The 20641-nt window shown below is 43.4% G+C and overlaps 1 protein-coding gene across 1 annotated transcript in view; it reads left to right on the top strand.

The window, feature by feature from the left end:
- The window catches only part of KCNH2 (potassium voltage-gated channel subfamily H member 2), a 347866-nt gene that overhangs the window by 308190 nt on the left and 19035 nt on the right, over positions 1-20641 (top strand). The window contains exons 7-10 of the mRNA XM_063452917.1: positions 6497-6899; positions 7220-7419; positions 9995-10247; positions 12259-12452. Of these exons, the coding sequence (XP_063308987.1) occupies positions 6497-6899; positions 7220-7419; positions 9995-10247; positions 12259-12452 (1050 nt within the window). The remainder of the gene's footprint in view (positions 1-6496; positions 6900-7219; positions 7420-9994; positions 10248-12258; positions 12453-20641) is intronic.

Raw genomic sequence — 20641 nt, forward strand, 5'->3', positions numbered from 1 at the left:
GGGGCTCTGCTGGTGAAAGCTGATATTGAGGCTACCTTCCGGCTGCTTCCCGTCCACCCGGGCTGCCAGCACCTGTTGGGTTGTTTCAATTTGCGTGCCGGATTATCCAGATGGGGAGGGTGTTTAATCGCTGCTTGGCAGCGGCTACTCCGGCGCTCTTATGGTGGGCATATTCTCGGTTCTGCCTCAGGTTTGTTCCTCACCATTCGAAGTGGCATTATTTCGGTTGGCATTCTCCTTTGCCTTTTTTGGGGCCATGCTGGTGGGTGAGTTTGTGAGCCCATCAAAATTGGTCCATGGGGATTTGTTATCGTGGGATGTGTTTGGCGAAGCACATGCCTTGAGGCTTCTGATTCGCAGGTCTAAGACGGATGTCCTGGGACAGGGTACTTGGGTCACATTACGGAGCATCCCTGGCTCTGTGGTGTTTCCTGTGGCATGTATTCATGCTTTCTGGGAGTTTCACCCAGCAGGCGAGAGTCCTTTGTTTGTTCACGGGATGCCAGTTTCTTGTCCCGTTTTCAATTTTTCAGGGTTTCCCGCATGGTCTTGAAGGTTTTGGGGCTGCCTAGCGCAGAGTTTGGTGGATACTCCTATCGGATAGGGGCTGCTACTGAGGCATCACGCCTAGGGCTGGCTGAAGGCGTTATCTAAAGGATTGAGAGATTGGAATCTGGGAGGTTTTGATCATATGTAAATCCAACTGGACTGATTCCGTTCCCCCTTTTGTCGTTATAGGTGCCGGAAAGCGAGTATGGGTGACTACAGTTGGTCCTGTTGCCAGCAGTGGCAGACGTCCATTGGTTCGGTACCCGGGGGATGCGGTGGCAACCCGTTTAGCCGGCCTTCCCTGTGTTCCTGATGTCATTTTAATACATGCTGGGGAAAACAATCTTGCCACTGTTCTGTTGTGGGATCTGGGGGAAAAGATCCAGAAGGATTTGGGGGAGCTCTGGCTCCGATTTCCGAGGGTTTTTTTTTATATGGTCCGAGTTACTTTCTCTGAATTTCTGGCAGAGGGCTAGGGACCCCAGAGCTCTGGAATGGGGCAGGATTAAGCTCATTAAGAGGGTCCAAGAAGACCGACCAAACCCCCAAGTTCTCGCGCAATGGACGAGTGATACGTACATAATGATGAGGGCGATCCACCCCCGAAGTAGCCGCTGCCAAGCTGCGATTTAACACCCTCCCCATCGGGATAATACGTCTCACAAATTGTAGCTTTCCCAAGAGCGACCGCAATCTTTGGAACGGGGCAGGATTAAGCTCAATAAGAGGGTCTCACGTTTTGTGAGGGGAATGGGGGGGCTCACGGTGCATCAGCGCATCTTTGAGCGTAATGCTTCTATTTATTTTCGTAGTGATGGGGTCCACCTGACGGATGTTGGGCTGGATTTATTCAATTTAGCTTTGCAGGAGGCTTTGGAGAAGGCCATGGTTGTGGTGGTGGGGTGGCCCCGCTGATTTAGGGGTAAACCAGCAGGTCTTGTGGCGGTATATGGCCCTTGTTTTCCATGGACCAGCGGTCCATGGAAAACGGATGGGTAGGGCTGTCCCTCCCCTAACCTCAGGTACTGTGATGGATAACAGACATGCCTACTGAGCCAACTAACCTAGTGGCTAGTGGTTAGCATTACGCAATGGTAGGCTCAAGAAAAGGCCTTGTGCTGGTTGGAACGAGGAGGGTAGGGGGCAGCTGCCTTTAAGTTATGGTTGGTTGGCAAGGTGGTACTCAGTGACGTATCTATATACAGAGCAATTATGTATATAGTGTTTTATGTTATAAAGTTGAAGTTTAAAGATTTATATATTTATATTTTAATAAAGCGGTGGCCTATTTTAATCCAAAGCAAAGTCTGGTGTATTTCATTGGAGCAAAGTTGGGTTTATCAAAGGGTCAGGTTTATGCCCAGACACAGTTACCCTCTACCTACGCACATGTTAGATTAAATAAATTGTGAACAAGATGTGTCTGCAACACTTTGACACTAATACATCTTCCCCAATGTAGGTCTATTATATATGGACTGCTTGAATATCGACAGTAAGGGTGATTGAAGAAAACAATAGCATAATGCTTTGTAAGGGGGGTGTAATACCATTTATCTTCTCTTGTGGTTTATTATGGATTGTAATGAGATGTGTAATAATTATAATATACCATTTATCTTCTCTCGTGGTTTATTATGGATTGTAATGGGATGTGTAATAATTATAATATACCATTTATCTTCTCTTGTGGTTTATTATGGATTGTAATGGGATGTGTAATAATTATAATATACCATTTATCTTCTCTTGTGGTTTATTATGGATTGTAATGGGATGTGTAATAATTATAATATACCATGTATTTTCTCTCGTGGTTTATTATGGATTGTAATGGGATGTGTAATAATTATAATATACCATTTATCTCTTGTCGTGGTTTATTATGGATTGTAAGCCTAGCACTCTGTAGAGGTAGAGTAATACACAGAGTGCTAGGCTTTCTGCCTGTCCAGTTTTCCTGGTTTTGAATCCTGAAACCTTTGGTTACAAAGCAGTTTATTCACTCTATTTTGGCTGCTATCGCCATGGTGAATGTATCTATAGTTTCCCAGAGATGCAGATTTTTTCTAATCTTGATATTTTGTATTTCACATATTGTTTGTTAACCCAACACAATCAGTTGTGTTATGATAAACCCTTTTTTCTTTCCTTGACACTAAATAGGACATTGAAATGGAAAGGACAGAGTATACTGCCATTAAACAGCCATTCTTTAGTTTGACCACAAGATGGCGCAGTGTTCCCACAGTTTGGTATTTCAATGACCGTTTCCCATTAGTGTTTGGTGACTGGTACACAGCATTATATTCAGATCTACCTCCTGATTAATACTACAGACATAAATCGTAATACACGAGATATAGAAAATACCACAATACATCCTATTTATGAGGAATGGTATGGCATTTTACAGAGTTAAATAAAAATACGGTGGGACCTCGGTTTACGAATTTAATGCTCTCGGGACGTTTCTTATTGCGGAAAATTTGTAAACCGAAAGCGGTTTCCCATAGGAATGCATTGAAAACCAATTAGTCCGTCAGAAAAAGGTCAAAATGTGCTGGCATGGAAACCAACCCACAATGCAGAACACACAATAAAAGGCATGCAGACAACGAAGCTCGGCTCCCTAACTTTCCACAGCTTGAGAAATGCACCAAAAAGTCCCAAAACACCTGCAAACAATTTCCAGAATGGCTCCAAAACTCGATGCAAAAGCCGCTCCAACACCCCCACCCTCGACGCCACATGCTCCCCACAGGTTCCAGCATGCAGGGGGCGGCGCTATAAACCTCCCAGGTGCAATGCATTCTGGGGAAACTTGCTTTGTATTGCGAAAAAACATTGTAAACCGAGGCATTATTTTCATTGGATTTTCATTTGTAAACCGAAAATGATGTTAACCGAGGCGTTTGTAAACCGAGGTCCCACAGTAATCTGAAGGATGTTTTTCATTGGCTCCATATTGTGCAAATAGCCTGGACCCCCAACCCTTAATTAGAAACTTAGCTCGTTTACCATTCCGTTAATGTCTCTAGTTTCCTGTTACGGACATTTTATTATATTTGAACACAATAATTCTAAATTGTAAAAGGTCAGTTTTACTAGGCTCTGTCGGGAAAAGCAGCAATGCTATTAAATAACTCCATATGAGCGGTTACTGGGGGCCTGATGACTAAAAAAGTGTTTTATTAAAATGGTCCGTTCTGTCTAAATGCACTAATGCACACACTCACTTACACTCAATGGTCTACACAATCACAATCAGTGGTCAATGCACACACAAATTCATTGACTCAAGCAGACATATACTGATTCATGTAGACTGACACACACACTAGCCCGAGCAGACACACACACAAACACTGGCACATGTACACACACACACACACACACACACTGACCCATGTACACACACACACACTGACCCAAGCAATGACACACTCACTCACTCACACTAACACGTACACACTGACCCATGCCCATAGTTACACTGACCCAAGCAGACACACACTAACTCAAACAGACACTGACTCAGACACACAAACACACTGACCAAAGCAGTCACACACACTGATACAGACACACACTGACCCAAGCAGACACACACAATGACTCAAGCAGACACACACACACGGACTTGAGCAGACACACACATACACTGACCCAAGCAGACATACATACACACAATGACCCAAGCACACACACTGATCAAAACAGATACACACATTAAAGCAGTCACACACATACTGACTGAAGCAGGCTAACACACTCTTTGAAAGACACACACACATGCAATATTAAGTCCCCCTCTTGCCTTAATTTCACATTGTCTCTCCGTGGGTCCCAGGCTTCTGGACTGCTCCTGGCTGGCTTGAGTCTCTCTCAGTTCCACCCTCGCTATCCTCCTGCCCACATGACCCCCAGTACAGGGAAAAGGGCAGGTGCGATCGCAAAATTCACCCGTGCGCTGGCAGCATATTAGGACGTGTTGGGGGGTAGAGGGCTCGCTGTTATTTTTGCATGTGAAGGTTGATGGCACCAGATGCTAGTCTGCAGCTATGTAAGTGCTCCCTAGCGCCCGGTGCCATCAACCAGCGGGACACAATATACATAATTAGTCCCACATAGAGGGGCGGCCCAAACATCAGTAAAGCTGCTGCTGGCACCCCCCTTAAGCAATGCCGTAGGCGGCCGCCTAATTGGCCTATAGGATGCGCCGGCCCTGGCCACTGTGCACCCACTGAAATAGCATGGCGACAAGCTTTGGCTTCCAACCCAAAAGTTATGAATATTAAATAATATTAATAAAAAAGTATTCAACCAAGAAATATAGACTCGGATTACTCTGTAATCGTTGGGATGTTACTTTTGCCCATTACCTACCTCAAAATGATAATGGTTTGAGCCAATCCCAGGAATTGAACCTGCTAACCCCAAGATTCTATTGATGATGTATTGATGATGTCTGATAATATTATAGGAAGATTGGTCTGGCTCTTATTGACATTTTATTTTTACATTCTTTATGGTGTGCAATGAGGAACAGACACGCTTGTGATGCCACGACAGCAAAGACAAGCCAAGTAGTAATGTGTAATACACGGTCACTTGTACATGGCATGTAGATTAAGTGAACAATTTTTGTGAATAATATAAAATAAAAACAGATTAGTTGCTTGTGTGCTAGTGGTAAGCAGATTATACTAAGCCTATGTTATAAACAAGAAGAAATTGAGCTAGAGTATGTGTATTTAGAACAATGACAGACAGTATACCAGCTATAGCTGTACGTAGCACATAGTTGAAAGATTATTACCACCGAGACTTGGTGTCTAAGCAAAGTTTTACTCCAAGGCAGGTAGCCGGGCAATAAAAACAGAAACATAAGACAACGTGCAAAAATTTATAAAAACTAGCATAGTGGGATGGTGACCTCCAAAGCGAAAGAGATACAATACTAAGCCCCGAGGCCTGTAAGCAGTGAAAGCGCCCCTCTATTCGATCCCCAACATGGGGAAGCTTTCGGTATTTGCATGATGACACCGGAGGGCTGCCTCTGGGTAAGTCGGAGATAGGGCGTCCCCTTAGCCCCAAGCTGACGTATCGGACGGCGTCCCTAGGCCATGGCCTTGGATTCTTTTGTAGTCCAAGTCCCTCCCGTACTTGGGAGCACAGAAGGAACTGATGGACAATTGCCGCAAATGTCGGCTGGTCCTCCACCAGTGTGGGCGATGCTCCAGGGCCTTCTGCCCGGGTGGGCTAAGTGATTGCGGAGCGTGTGCTGTCTCAGATGCTGTGCCCAGTGGGGGCCTCCTTTCACTCGGCTGATTGCTCTGCTGAATAGCCCTCAGAGGCCTGGGTGGTGTCGCTGCCACAAGTGTCTCTAGTTTTAAGAGGGGCTGCTATATGATATCGGCAGGCGTTGCCTGTGCCAGCAGCAGGCCTTCCTTGGTCGGTAAGTGACTGTCCAGATCTAGGCCTTGTTTGCCATTTGGGCTGTTCGTTGCCATCTTGAGTGGTAGTGGCAGGAGTCTGGGATTTGAATCACCCTTTTAGAGCTTATAAGTGAAGCTGATACTGTAATAGACAGTCCAGTTGGGACCGGTCCAAAGGGGGGGTAGCGTGTTCTTGTCTGCAAATAGAGATTGGGAAGATGGGTCGATTCTCCATCCCCCCTCATTTATTGGCATTTTTTTTTTGCATTTTCAGTTCTTTCTTTTTTTGACTATTGTGATAATGTTTACATGTGTCAAGGAATATCAGAACAAACTGTTTGCTCACACAGTTCTACAGCTTCTCCTATAATGTATGGCTGGATGGCCTGGCGTTGTCGTGGATGAATATGTGTCCTTGATATTTATTTCAGTCTGTTTTCTCCCTTCTTCCTATTTTCCTGTCTCTTCTTTATTTACTCCTGCTGACCTCTTCTTCCTTCTTGCAGACCACCACCCTAATTGGCCTTTTGAAGACTGCTCGTCTCCTGAGATTGGTACGAGTGGCCCGTAAGTTGGACCGCTATTCTGAATATGGGGCAGCTGTTCTTTTTCTGCTCATGTGCACCTTTGCCCTCATCGCCCACTGGTTGGCTTGCATCTGGTACGCCATCGGCAACATGGAACATGATGACCAGGACTATAGGCCGATCGGCTGGCTGTACTCCCTAGGCACTCAAATCATGAAACCATATAATAATAGTGACGCCAAGTCAGGACCCACCATTAATGACAAGTACGTCACTGCCCTTTACTTCACCTTCAGCAGCTTGACCAGCGTGGGCTTCGGCAATGTGTCCCCAAACACAAACTCTGAAAAGATCTTCTCCATCTGTGTCATGCTTATTGGATGTGAGTAAACATGGAGGCTCCTGAGGGTTCTCCTCTTCTCCTGCACTCTCCACCCCGCGCACTCCTTGCTTTCTGTTTTCCCACAGCTCTAACTCCCTGCACAATGCTTTCCACACATGTGCTCCATACTACCTTACACACCCCTCTCCCCCTACAATATATCACCTAAAAGCACACAAACCACACAGAATGCTTCCTAATTGCTTAGCGTACGCATGACACACCTTGCATATACTGCTCTCCCTGCATTCACTGATCCTACCCTGCTACTCACAAGCTTTGTGTGCAAATTGTAACTCCATCTTGCTCTATATCTGCAGCTCTCATGTACGCCAGTATTTTTGGGAATGTGTCCGCAATTATCCAGCGCCTGTACTCCGGTACAGCGAGGTACCACACTCAGATGCTGCGAGTCCGAGAGTTCATACGTTTTCACCAGATTCCCAACCCATTGCGGCAGCGCCTGGAGGAATATTTCCAGCATGCCTGGTCTTATACCAACGGCATCGACATGAACGCAGTGAGCCCCCTCTCCCTGTTTCTCTCCTTTAGCCTCCTTTCTGACTCCTGTGCATGAACTGAAATGTCTGATTCACGATCCCTAGAGAGGAGAGTCGGCCAGAATAAGGTACAGATCGACCATCCTGGACTACTGTAACGAGATCCTGGGTTCTTCTTCTGGTGGAAAGGTTTCAAGACACCCAGATATATGTGTCTCTTCCTCAGCTCAAGGTCTAGAGATAGAGGACAGAAAGAAAGAATGGAAAAAAGTTTCTTAGAATGACCCTTATAATATTCTCATCCTGCCTTTCCTGTAGTACAATAGCCATCTGATTACCTCTCTCTCTGCAACGTTCTTCTTTCACTCTCTTTGAAACGTTGGATTTTAATTGCTCTCTACTTCTCCATGTAACACACATCTACCTCCTCCTCCCACTCACTCTTCTTCCTCTCCTTGTTACTATCTGTCTCTTTCTTCCCAACATTCTGCCTATTCCCTATCCATCTCCCTCACTCTGCTTCCTCAATCACCCCTTATTCACCCTGATAATTCCCCACTCCCTCCCTAACTCTGTGTCCTATACACTTAACCTCACTCACTCTTCCTCTTACTAATCCCCCCACCGACTCTCCTCCTCACCCACTCTCCTCCTTACTAACTCTCCTCACCCACTCTCCCCCTTACTAACCTCCCCCTCACCCACTTTCCCCTTTACTTATCTCCCCCTTACTCACCCTGCCTTTTACTAACCTCCCTCTCAACCACTCTGGCTTTTACTTATCTCCCCCTCACCCATTTTGCCTTTTACTAACCTCCCCCCACCCACTCTGCAACTTGCTAACCTCTCCTTCACTTACTCTGCCTCTTTTAAACCTTCCCCTAACCCAATCCCCTCCTTATGAACCTTCCCCTCACCCAATCCCCCCTTTATGAGCTTACCCCTCACCCAATCCCCCCTTATGAACCTTCCCCTCACCCAATCCCCCCTTAATAACCTTCCCCTTACCCAATAACCCCTTATTAACCCTCCCCTCACCCAATCCACCCGTATTAACCTTCCACTCATCCAATCCCCCCTTATTAACCTTCCCCTTACCCAATCCCCCCGTATTAACCTTACCCAATCCCCCCGTATTAACCTTCCTCCTCACCTACTCTGCCTCTTATTAACCTTTCCCTTACCCAATTAACCTCACCCACTCTGCCTCATACTAACCGCCCCCTCAGCAACTCTCCTTCTGACTAACCCCCCTCACCCACTCTCCTTCTTACTAACCGCCCCCTCACCAACTCTCCTTCTTACTAACCGCCCCCTCACCAACTCTCCTTCTTACTAACCCCCTCACCCACTCTGCCTCATACTAACTGCCCCCTCACCAACTCTCCTTCTTACTAACCCCCTCACCCACTCTGCCTCATACTAACTGCCCCCTCACCAACTCTCCTTCTTACTAACCCCCCTCACCCACTCTCCTTCTTACTAACCCCCCTCACCCACTCTGCCTCATACTAACCGCTCCCTCACCAACTCTCCTTCTTACTAACCGCTCCCTCACCAACTCTCCTTCTTACTAACCCCCCTCACCCACTCTGCCTCATACTAACCGCTCCCTCACCAACTCTCCTTCTTACTAACCCCCCTCACCCACTCTGCCTCATACTAACCGCTCCCTCACCCACTCTCCTTCTTACTAACCCCCCTCACCCACTCTCCCTCTTACTAACCCCCTCACCCACTCTCCTTCTTACTAACCGCTCCCTCACCAACTCTCCTTCTTACTAACCCCCCTCACCCACTCTGCCTCATACTAACCGCCCCCTCACCCACTCTCCTTCTTACTAATCCCCCTCACCCACTCTCCTTCTTACTAATCCCCCTCACCCACTCTCCTTCTTACTAACCCCCCTCACCCACTCTCCTTCTTACTAACCGCCCCCTCACCCACTCTCCTTCTTAATAACCGCCCCCTCACCCACTCTCCTTCTTACTAACCCCCCTCACCCACTCTCCTTCTTACTAACCCCCTCACCAACTCTCCTTCTTACTATCCCCTCGCCCACTCTGCCTCATACTAACTGCCCCCTCACCAACTCTCCTTCTTACTAACCGTTCCCTCACCAACTCTCCTTCTTACTAACCCCCTCACCCACTCTGCCTCATACTAACCGCTCCCTCACCAACTCTCCTTCTTACTAACCCCCTCACCCACTCTGCAGCTTGCTGAACTCTCACTCTCCCTCACCCTTTCTCCCCTTCACCTGCACTGAATTCGCCGCTATCACCCCTCACTTACTCTGCCTAGTACCCCCTTCCTCGTCACTCTGCATCTTTCTCCTTCTGTCTCCTTCCCCTCTCTTACTCAGCCTCCTCTCCCTTTCTCACTCAGACTCTTTATCTTTCTTCCCCTCTACTACTTTCTCCGATTTCCCCTTTACATCATCTCACCTCTTTCTCATATTTCCTATTTTCTTCGTGACTTCCTTTACTTTGTTGACTTCCTTTCTCTGTCATAATGTTGAACTATATTTCTTTCTTCTTCCTTTGAAATCTGCTTAGTATTTGATATCTCATCTTTCCTCCTAAATGCTGTAGGTTTTAAAAGGATTCCCTGAGTGTCTCCAGGCTGATATCTGTCTGCACCTGAATCGTAGTCTCCTACAGAACTGTAAACCCTTCAAGGGGGCTACAAAGGGATGCCTGCGTGCCCTAGCCATGAAATTCAAGACCACGCACGCTCCTCCTGGCGACACACTGGTCCACGCTGGGGATGTCCTGACAGCATTATATTTCCTTTCCCGTGGCTCCATTGAAATTCTCAGAGGGGATGTGGTGGTAGCAATATTAGGTAATGACAATTTGTGTTTTTTCTGACATCTCTTCACCTGATCCAGATTGAGTAAAGTCTTGCAATCTTGCAATCTTTGGTGAGCAATCACAGAGTCCCCGTTTGTTCGTGCTTTGGATTCCTGTAAGGCACATTCAGCGACAATAGTGGGAGCTTTTCACCATCATGAAGCTTTGGAAATGTGTTCACAAGTGTAACAGATCCCCTATACTCCAGCTGAGTATATCCGTTATAAGTCTCCCGAATCCCAAGTGATGCAGTGAGTATAGCTCCCAAGTCCCCAAACATCAACCTAGACTTGATGAAGGGTAAAATGAATCTGTTTAATCCGGGCTCAATGGCCTTCTTTTATACTTGGACACAGTAAACACACCCATAAACACGCCTACAAAATGTCCCCAAAATGCCATGTCACCATGACTAAGCATAAAATGTACCTTGGAGTGCCTCGACTTTCCTTCTATTTTGTTATTAAGCATAAAATGACAGAATATGAAAAACACACAAAAATATATATTCCCCACAGTCAATACACCCGCAGGTAGCCAGGATCTGAGTGCACAACATACCTGAAAAGCGCTCAGATCCCATGAACAGAGCTGAAATGCCACCGTGTGGAAGTTCTGTCCGGCCGCACACATGGTCCTATGCCCAAAACAGTTCCAGGGCGTTTTGTGCTTTTGCCGGTCAACTTTGGGAGTTCCATGCAAAAGAAATACCGAACGCACACTCTGGCTTCTTGGTAGCGTTTGTTCATATGAACCATACGAACAAACCTACCGAATGGCGCTCTCCTGACGTGTATGGGGAAGGAGCAGGCGTTCGTCCAAGTTCAGCGGTGTTCAGGAGTAAACATGTCCGATTTTAGTTACATGCGATCAACGCCCAAACACTGCTGCCTGCATTCTCGCGAACAATATGGCAGCCACACAGTTCCCACGCGTTCATGCATACGAATGGCAGCCACCCAGCCGCACATCTAGAACCCACACTGATAGAACTGTCAGAAGAGGTTAACAAGTGTCAATAAGCTCAGAGGTGGTCCGCAGTTCGTGGGTTTGTTTGGTTCCCGAACAGTCCAAGGGAATCCCACAAACCCAGTCTTTCAACCCCTTAAGGGCCAAACTTCTGGAATAAAAGGAAATCATGACATGTCACACATGTCATGTGTCCTTAAGAGGTTAATAGCCTTTCAGCATGGCCCTTAGTCAGTGGGCAGGAGGCTAGCAAGCAGGTTCCTCCAGGATCTAGTGGCGAACATCCAGGCAAAGCCACGTTACTGCTTTCCAAACTCCACAAATTGGGTCAAAACACAATGAGCCAATGCTCATTTGTAGCTATTTTTTGGTTGGCCTGTTTTGATCCAAAGTTTACATTTTACCTTAATTTATTGTTATTAAATAAACCTCTGGATCGTATTTTTGTTTTGCCCCATGTGTGCTAGCACTCTACTAAATGCAGACTCTGTTATATGACAAGGAAACAAGAATAACATTGGCACGTTTTACCCACCATGCAATTGGTTATTTGTAAATTGCATTTGTTTGACTGTTCGTTTCTCTAGTATGTAGACAGACGTTATAGATTAGCTCTAAAATGTCTCTTGATTCTAACAGCAATGATAATGAGGAGTGGAAGGGCCATTCTCAGGTCCTGGGGAGGATTAGAACAACTGGTCTGCTATTATCTTCATGTGAGAGAGGTGCTGACTTTTTGTCAGTAAGGGGAGTTGAGGTTGTGATAAAGGATAGGGTGCTGGTACCATGGGGCGACCCCGTAATGCCATGGATTAAACATAAAATCAGTAATAATTATTCAAAAACAGACAGACCATCCCCACAGAGGCCGCTCGCCAGAAAGTCTCCAAGTACCCAGTCCAAACCGAGCAGCACAGTCCACATGCTAGACTTGCAAGTCAGCTCTGCTTCACTCCTTCTGCTGTCATCTACCATGCGTTATGTTTTTCTCTTTTCCATGAAACTGATTTTACCTATTTTTTTATTACGTGCAGGTAAAAATGATATATTTGGGGAGCCTCTAAATCTTTATGCCCGACCAGGGAAATCCAACGCAGATGTTCGAGCCCTGACATACTGTGACCTGCATAAGATTCACCGAGAAGATCTGCTGGAAGTGCTGGACATGTACCCAGAGTTCTCGGATTACTTCTGGTCAAGTCTGGAGATCACTTTCAACCTTCGAGATGTGAGTCTTTATTAGACTTGTGCATTCAGCATCGAACAAATTGCAATTCATCCAGATTTTGGGTGAATGTAGGTTCTTCCAAAACTCAATATGGACAAATCATGAAATACCGTAAATAAAACAGACCATTTTGATTCTTAATTCCGAGTTCCACCATACCACAAAAAATTGAGAAGTGATCACTAGATCAAGAAAAAGAAAACCAGTTAAACAAATATATTTATATGTTTGATAATTATTTAATGTAGAATTATAGATTTTTACTATTCTGCCTCGTTTCCCCCCTAATTGGTTATTTATTCTGCTCTTCTCACTTGATCTGTGTATTTACAAATTTTCTCACTTGATCTGTGTATTACTGACAAATTTTACTGCAATATTTGTTAATCCGAATACATTTTCCCAAAATGCCTCCGTCAGACAGGTCTGTATGTGAGATAACTGAGTATTTATTACTGTCAGACAGGTCTGTATGTGAGATAACTGAGTATTTATTGCTGTCAGACAGGTCTGTATGTGAGATAACGGAGTATTTATTACTGTCAGACAGGTCTGTATGTGAGATAACTGAGTATTTATTGCTGTCAGACAGGTCTGTATGTGAGATAACGGAGTATTTATTACTGTCAGACAGGTCTGTATGTGAGATAACGGAGTATTTATTGCTGTCAGACAGGTCTGTATGTGAGATAACGGAGTATTTATTGCTGTCAGACAGGTCTGTATGTGAGATAACGGAGTATTTATTGCTGTCAGACAGGTCTGTATGTGAGATAACGGAGTATTTATTACTGTCAGACAGGTCTGTATGTGAGATAACGGAGTATTCATTGCTGTCAGACAGGTCTGTATGTGAGATAACGGAGTATTTATTGCTGTCAGACAGGTCTGTATGTGAGATAACGGAGTATTTATTGCTGTCAGACAGGTCTGTATGTGAGATAACTGAGTATTTATTACTGTCAGACAGGTCTGTATGTGAGATAACGGAGTATTTATTGCTGTCAGACAGGTCTGTATGTGAGATAACGGAGTATTTATTACTGTCAGACAGGTCTGTATGTGAGATAACGGAGTATTTATTGCTGTCAGACAGGTCTGTATGTGAGATAACGGAGTATTTATTACTGTCAGACAGGTCTGTATGTGAGATAACGGAGTATTTATTACTGTCAGACAGGTCTGTATGTGAGATAACGGAGTATTTATTGCTGTCAGACAGGTCTGTATGTGAGAACTGAGTATTTATTACTGTCAGACAGGTCTGTATGTGAGATAACGGAGTATTTATTGCTGTCAGACAGGTCTGTATGTAAGATAACGGAGTATTTATTGCTGTCAGACAGGTCTGTATGTGAGATAACGGAGTATTTATTACTGTCAGACAGGTCTGTATGTGAGATAACGGAGTATTTATTGCTGTCAGACAGGTCTGTATGTGAGAACTGAGTATTTATTACTGTCAGACAGGTCTGTATGTGAGATAACTGAGTATTTATTGCTGTCAGACAGGTCTGTATGTGAGATAACGGAGTATTTATTACTGTCAGACAGGTCTGTATGTGAGATAACGGAGTATTTATTGCTGTCAGACAGGTCTGTATGTGAGATAACGGAGTATTTATTGCTGTCAGACAGGTCTGTATGTGAGATAACGGAGTATTTATTGCTGTCAGACAGGTCTGTATGTGAGATAACGGAGTATTTATTACTGTCAGACAGGTCTGTATGTGAGATAACGGAGTATTCATTGCTGTCAGACAGGTCTGTATGTGAGATAACGGAGTATTTATTGCTGTCAGACAGGTCTGTATGTGAGATAACGGAGTATTTATTGCTGTCAGACAGGTCTGTATGTGAGATAACTGAGTATTTATTACTGTCAGACAGGTCTGTATGTGAGATAACGGAGTATTTATTGCTGTCAGACAGGTCTGTATGTGAGATAACGGAGTATTTATTACTGTCAGACAGGTCTGTATGTGAGATAACGGAGTATTTATTGCTGTCAGACAGGTCTGTATGTGAGATAACGGAGTATTTATTACTGTCAGACAGGTCTGTATGTGAGATAACGGAGTATTTATTACTGTCAGACAGGTCTGTATGTGAGATAACGGAGTATTTATTGCTGTCAGACAGGTCTGTATGTGAGAACTGAGTATTTATTACTGTCAGACAGGTCTGTATGTGAGATAACGGAGTATTTATTGCTGTCAGACAGGTCTGTATGTAAGATAACGGAGTATTTATTGCTGTCAGACAGGTCTGTATGTGAGATAACGGAGTATTTATTACTGTCAGACAGGTCTGTATGTGAGATAACGGAGTATTCATTGCTGTCAGACAGGTCTGTATGTGAGATAACGGAGTATTTATTGCTGTCAGACAGGTCTGTATGTGAGATAACGGAGTATTTATTGCTGTCAGACAGGTCTGTATGTGAGATAACTGAGTAGTTATTACTGTCAGACAGGTCTGTATGTGAGATAACGGAGTATTTATTACTGTCAGACAGGTCTGTATGTGAGATAACGGAGTATTTATTACTGTCAGACAGGTCTGTATGTGAGATAACGGAGTATTTATTGCTGTCAGACAGGTCTGTATGTGAGATAACGGAGTATTTATTGCTGTCAGACAGGTCTGTATGTGAGATAACTGAGTATTTATTGCTGTGTCAGACAGGTCTGTATGTGAGATAACGGAGTATTTATTACTGTCAGACAGGTCTGTATGTGAGATAACGGAGTATTTATTACTGTCAGACAGGTCTGTATGTGAGATAACGGAGTATTTATTACTGTCAGACAGGTCTGTATGTGAGATAACGGAGTATTTATTGCTGTCAGACAGGTCTGTATGTGAGATAACGGAGTATTTATTGCTGTCAGACAGGTCTGTATGTGAGATAACTGAGTATTTATTGCTGTGTCAGACAGGTCTGTATGTGAGATAACGGAGTATTTATTACTGTCAGACAGGTCTGTATGTGAGATAACGGAGTATTTATTGCTGTCAGACAGGTCTGTATGTGAGATAACTGAGTATTTATTGCTGTCAGACAGGTCTGTATGTGAGATAACGGAGTGTTTATTACTGTCAGACAGTTCTGTATGTGAGATAATGGAGTGTTTATTACTGTCAGACAGTTCTGTATGTGAGATAACGGAGTATGTATTACTGTGTCAGACAGGTCTGTATGTGAGATAATGGAGTATTTATTGCTGTCAGACAGGTCTGTATGTGAGATAACGGAGTATTTATTGCTGTCAGACAGGTCTGTATGTGAGATAACGGAGTATTTATTACTGTGTCAGACAGGTCTGTATGTGAGATAACGGAGTATTTATTACTGTCAGACAGGTCTGTATGTGAGATAACGGAGTATTTATTGCTGTCAGACAGGTCTGTATGTGAGATAACGGAGTATTTATTGCTGTCAGACAGGTCTGTATGTGAGATAACGGAGTATTTATTGCTGTCAGACAGGTCTGTATGTGAGATAACGGAGTATTTATTACTGTCAGACAGGTCTGTATGTGAGATAACGGAGTATTTATTGCTGTCAGACAGGTCTGTATGTGAGATAACGGAGTATTTATTGCTGTCAGACAGGTCTGTATGTGAGATAACGGAGTATTTATTACTGTCAGACAGGTCTGTATGTGAGATAACGGAGTATTTATTGCTGTCAGACAGGTCTGTATGTGAGATAACGGAGTATTTATTACTGTCAGACAGGTCTGTATGTGAGATAACGGAGTATTTATTACTGTCAGACAGGTCTGTATGTGAGATAACGGAGTATTTATTGCTGTCAGACAGGTCTGTATGTGAGAACTGAGTATTTATTACTGTCAGACAGGTCTGTATGTGAGATAACTGAGTATTTATTGCTGTCAGACAGGTCTGTATGTGAGATAACGGAGTATTTATTGCTGTCAGACAGGTCTGTATGTGAGATAACGGAGTATTTATTACTGTCAGACAGGTCTGTATGTGAGATAACGGAGTATATATTGCTGTCAGACAGGTCTGTATGTGAGATAACTGAGTAGTTATTACTGTCAGACAGGTCTGTATGTGAGATAACGGAGTATTTATTGCTGTCAGACAGGTCTGTATGTGAGATAACGGAGTATTTATTGCTGTCAGACAGGTCTCTATGTGAGATAACGGAGTATTTATTACTGTCAGACAGGTCTGTATGTGAGATAACTGAGTATTTATTACTGTCAGACAGGTCTGTATGTGAGATAACGGAGTATTTATTGCTGTCAGACAGGTCTGTATGTGAGATAACGGAGTATTTATTACTGTGTCAGACAGGTCTGTATGTGAGATAACGGAGTATTTATTGCTGTCAGACAGGTCTGTATGTGAGATAACGGAGTATTTATTGCTGTCAGACAGGTCTGTATGTGAGATAACGGAGTATTTATTACTGTCAGACAGGTCTGTATGTGAGATAACGGAGTATTTATTGCTGTCAGACAGGTCTGTATGTGAGATAACGGAGTATTTATTACTGTCAGACAGGTCTGTATGTGAGATAATGGAGTGTTTATTGCTGTCAGACAGGTCTGTATGTGAGATAACAGAGTATTTATTACTGTGTCAGGCAGGTGTATGTGAGATAACTGAGTATTTATTGCTGTCAGACAGGTCTGTATGTGAGATAACGGAGTATTTATTGCTGTCAGCCAGGTCTGTATGTGAGATAACAGAGTATTTATTACTGTCAGACAGGTCTGTATGTGAGATAATGGAGTGTTTATTGCTGTCAGACAGGTCTGTATGTGAGATAACGGAGTATTTATTGCTGTCAGACAGGTCTGTATGTGAGATAACGGAGTATTTATTGCTGTCAGACAGGTCTGTATGTGAGATAACGGAGTATTTATTACTGTGTCAGGCAGGTGTATGTGAGATAATGGAGTATTTATTGCTGTCAGACAGGTCTGTATGTGAGATAACGGAGTATTTATTGCTGTCAGCCAGGTCTGTATGTGAGATAACGGAGTATTTATTACTGTGTCAGGCAGGTGTATGTGAGATAACGGAGTATTTATTACTGTCAGACAGGTCTGTATGTGAGATAACGGAGTATTTATTGCTGTCAGACAGGTCTGTATGTGAGATAACTGAGTATTTATTGCTGTCAGACAGGTCTGTATGTGAGATAATGGAGTATTTATTACTGTGTCAGGCAGGTGTATGTGAGATAACGGAGTATTTATTACTGTCAGACAGGTCTGTATGTGAGATAACGGAGTATTTATTGCTGTCAGACAGGTCTGTATGTGAGATAATGGAGTATTTATTACTGTGTCAGGCAGGTGTATGTGAGATAACGGAGTATTTATTACTGTCAGACAGGTCTGTATGTGAGATAACGGAGTATTTATTACTGTCAGACAGGTCTGTATGTGAGATAACGGAGTATTTATTACTGTCAGACAGGTCTGTATGTGAGATAATGGAGTATTTATTGCTGTGTCAGACAGGTCTGTATGTGAGATAACGGAGTATTTATTGCTATCAGACAGGTCTGTATGTGAGATAACGGAGTATTTATTACTGTCAGACAGGTCTGCATATGAGATAACAGAGTATTTATTACTGTCAGACAGGTCTGTATGTGAGATAACGGAGTATTTATTACTGTCAGACAGGTCTGTATGTGAGATAACGGAGTATTTATTACTGTCAGACAGGTCTGTATGTGAGATAATGGAGTATTTATTGCTGTGTCAGACAGGTCTGTATGTGAGATAACGGAGTATTTATTGCTGTCAGACAGGTCTGTATGTGAGATAACGGAGTATTTATTACTGTCAGACAGGTCTGCATATGAGATAACGGAGTATTTATTACTGTCAGACAGGTCTGTATGTGAGATAACGGAGTATTTATTACTGTCAGACAGGTCTGTATGTGAGATAACGGAGTATTTATTACTGTCAGACAGGTCTGTATGTGAGATAATGGAGTATTTATTGCTGTGTCAGACAGGTCTGTATGTGAGATAACGGAGTATTTATTGCTGTCAGACAGGTCTGTATGTGAGATAACGGAGTATTTATTACTGTCAGACAGGTCTGCATATGAGATAACGGAGTATTTATTACTGTCAGACAGGTCTGTATGTGAGATAACGGAGTATTTATTACTGTCAGACAGGTCTGCATATGAGATAACGGAGTATTTATTGCTGTCAGACAGGTCTGTATGTGAGATAACGGAGTATTTATTGCTGTCAGACAGGTCTGTATGTGAGATAACGGAGTATTTATTGCTGTCAGACAGGTCTGTATGTGAGATAACTGAGTATTTATTACTGTCAGACAGGTCTGTATGTGAGATAACGGAGTATTTATTACTGTCAGACAGGTCTGTATGTGAGATAACGGCGTGTTTATTACTGTCAGACAGTTCTGTATGTGAGATAATGGAGTGTTTATTGCTGTCAGACAGGTCTGTATGTGAGATAACGGAGTATGTATTACTGTGTCAGACAGGTCTGTATGTGAGATAACGGAGTATTTATTGCTGTCAGACAGGTCTGTATGTGAGATAACGGAGTATTTATTACTGTCAGACAGGTCTGCATATGAGATAACGGAGTATTTATTACTGTCAGACAGGTCTGTATGTGAGATAACGGAGTATTTATTACTGTCAGACAGGTCTGCATATGAGATAACGGAGTATTTATTACTGTCAGACAGGTCTGCATATGAGATAACGGAGTATTTATTACTGTCAGACAGGTCTGTATGTGAGATAACGGAGTATTTATTGCTGTCAGACAGGTCTGTATGTGAGATAACGGAGTATTTATTGCTGTCAGACAGGTCTGTATGTAAGATAACGGAGTATTTATTGCTGTGTCAGACAGGTCTGTATGTGAGATAACGGAGTATTTATTACTGTCAGACAGGTCTGTATGTGAGATAACGGAGTATTTATTACTGTGTCAGACAGGTCTGTATGTGAGATAACGGAGTATTTATTGCTGTCAGACAGGTCTGTATGTGAGATAACGGAGTATTTATTGCTGTCAGACAGGTCTGTATGTGAGATAACTGAGTATTTATTACTCTCAGACAGGTCTGTATGTGAGATAACAGAGTATTTATTGCTGTCAGCCAGGTCTGTATGTGAGATAACGGAGTATTTATTACTGTCAGACAGGTCTGTATGTGAGATAACGGAGTATTTATTACTGTCAGACAGGTCTGTATGTGAGATAACGGAGTATTTATTACTGTCAGACAGGTCTGTATGTGAGATAACGGAGTATTTATTACTGTGTCAGGCAGGTGTATGTGAGATAACGGAGTATTTTTGGCTGTGTCGGACATGACGGACAGACTTGTGAGTAATACCAGTAAGAGGATGAGAGGTATCCTTATTACTATGTCCAATTTAAGGAGCTAAATTTAGATCCCATGAAAACCTCTGTTAGACCAATAGTTGGTTTGCACCATAACCACTGCAATAGGCAGTCATACTTCTGGTGTTTGGAGTGTCCAGACAAATCCTCTACCTATCAACAGAATAAATGATAGGTAGAATGAATGTTCTTAACTTAGTACAATGTAGATAGCGTCCATAGAGGCCTTTCCCACTTGTGCCTCTGTAGTATCAAATGGATAAAATAGAGATAGGGATACAGATAGGTGGCAAAACATAGAAAACAAGCAGCACTTAGTGATGTACAATATATCACGTGACACACAGCGACGTAAAGGTCTCACTCACAAGATAAAGATTAGGCAAACGCCTTGAAACCCACACATTGCTCCAACATTGGTCCGCTCTCCACCTTGAGGGATGATGGATAGTCAGGAGGCACAGGTACTTCAGGATACAGAGTCACGATTTAAATACAAAATGTGATATTATATTATATATTTTTATTATTATATATTTTGTATTTGAATCGTGACTTTGTATCCTGAAGTACCTGTGCCTGCTGACTATCCATCATCCCTCAAGGTGGAGAGCGGACCAGTGTTGGAGCAATGTGTGGGTTTCAAGGCGTTTGCCTAATCTTTATCTTGTGAGTGCAACCTTACGTCGCTGTGTGTCACGTGATATACTGTACATCACTATGTGCTGTTAGTTTTTTATGTTTTAGCATCTAGCTGTATCCCTATCTCTATTGTATCCGCTCGGAG

The sequence above is a fragment of the Pelobates fuscus genome, chromosome 4, assembly GCF_036172605.1.
Source record: "Pelobates fuscus isolate aPelFus1 chromosome 4, aPelFus1.pri, whole genome shotgun sequence".
Taxonomy (NCBI): Eukaryota; Metazoa; Chordata; class Amphibia; order Anura; family Pelobatidae; genus Pelobates; species Pelobates fuscus.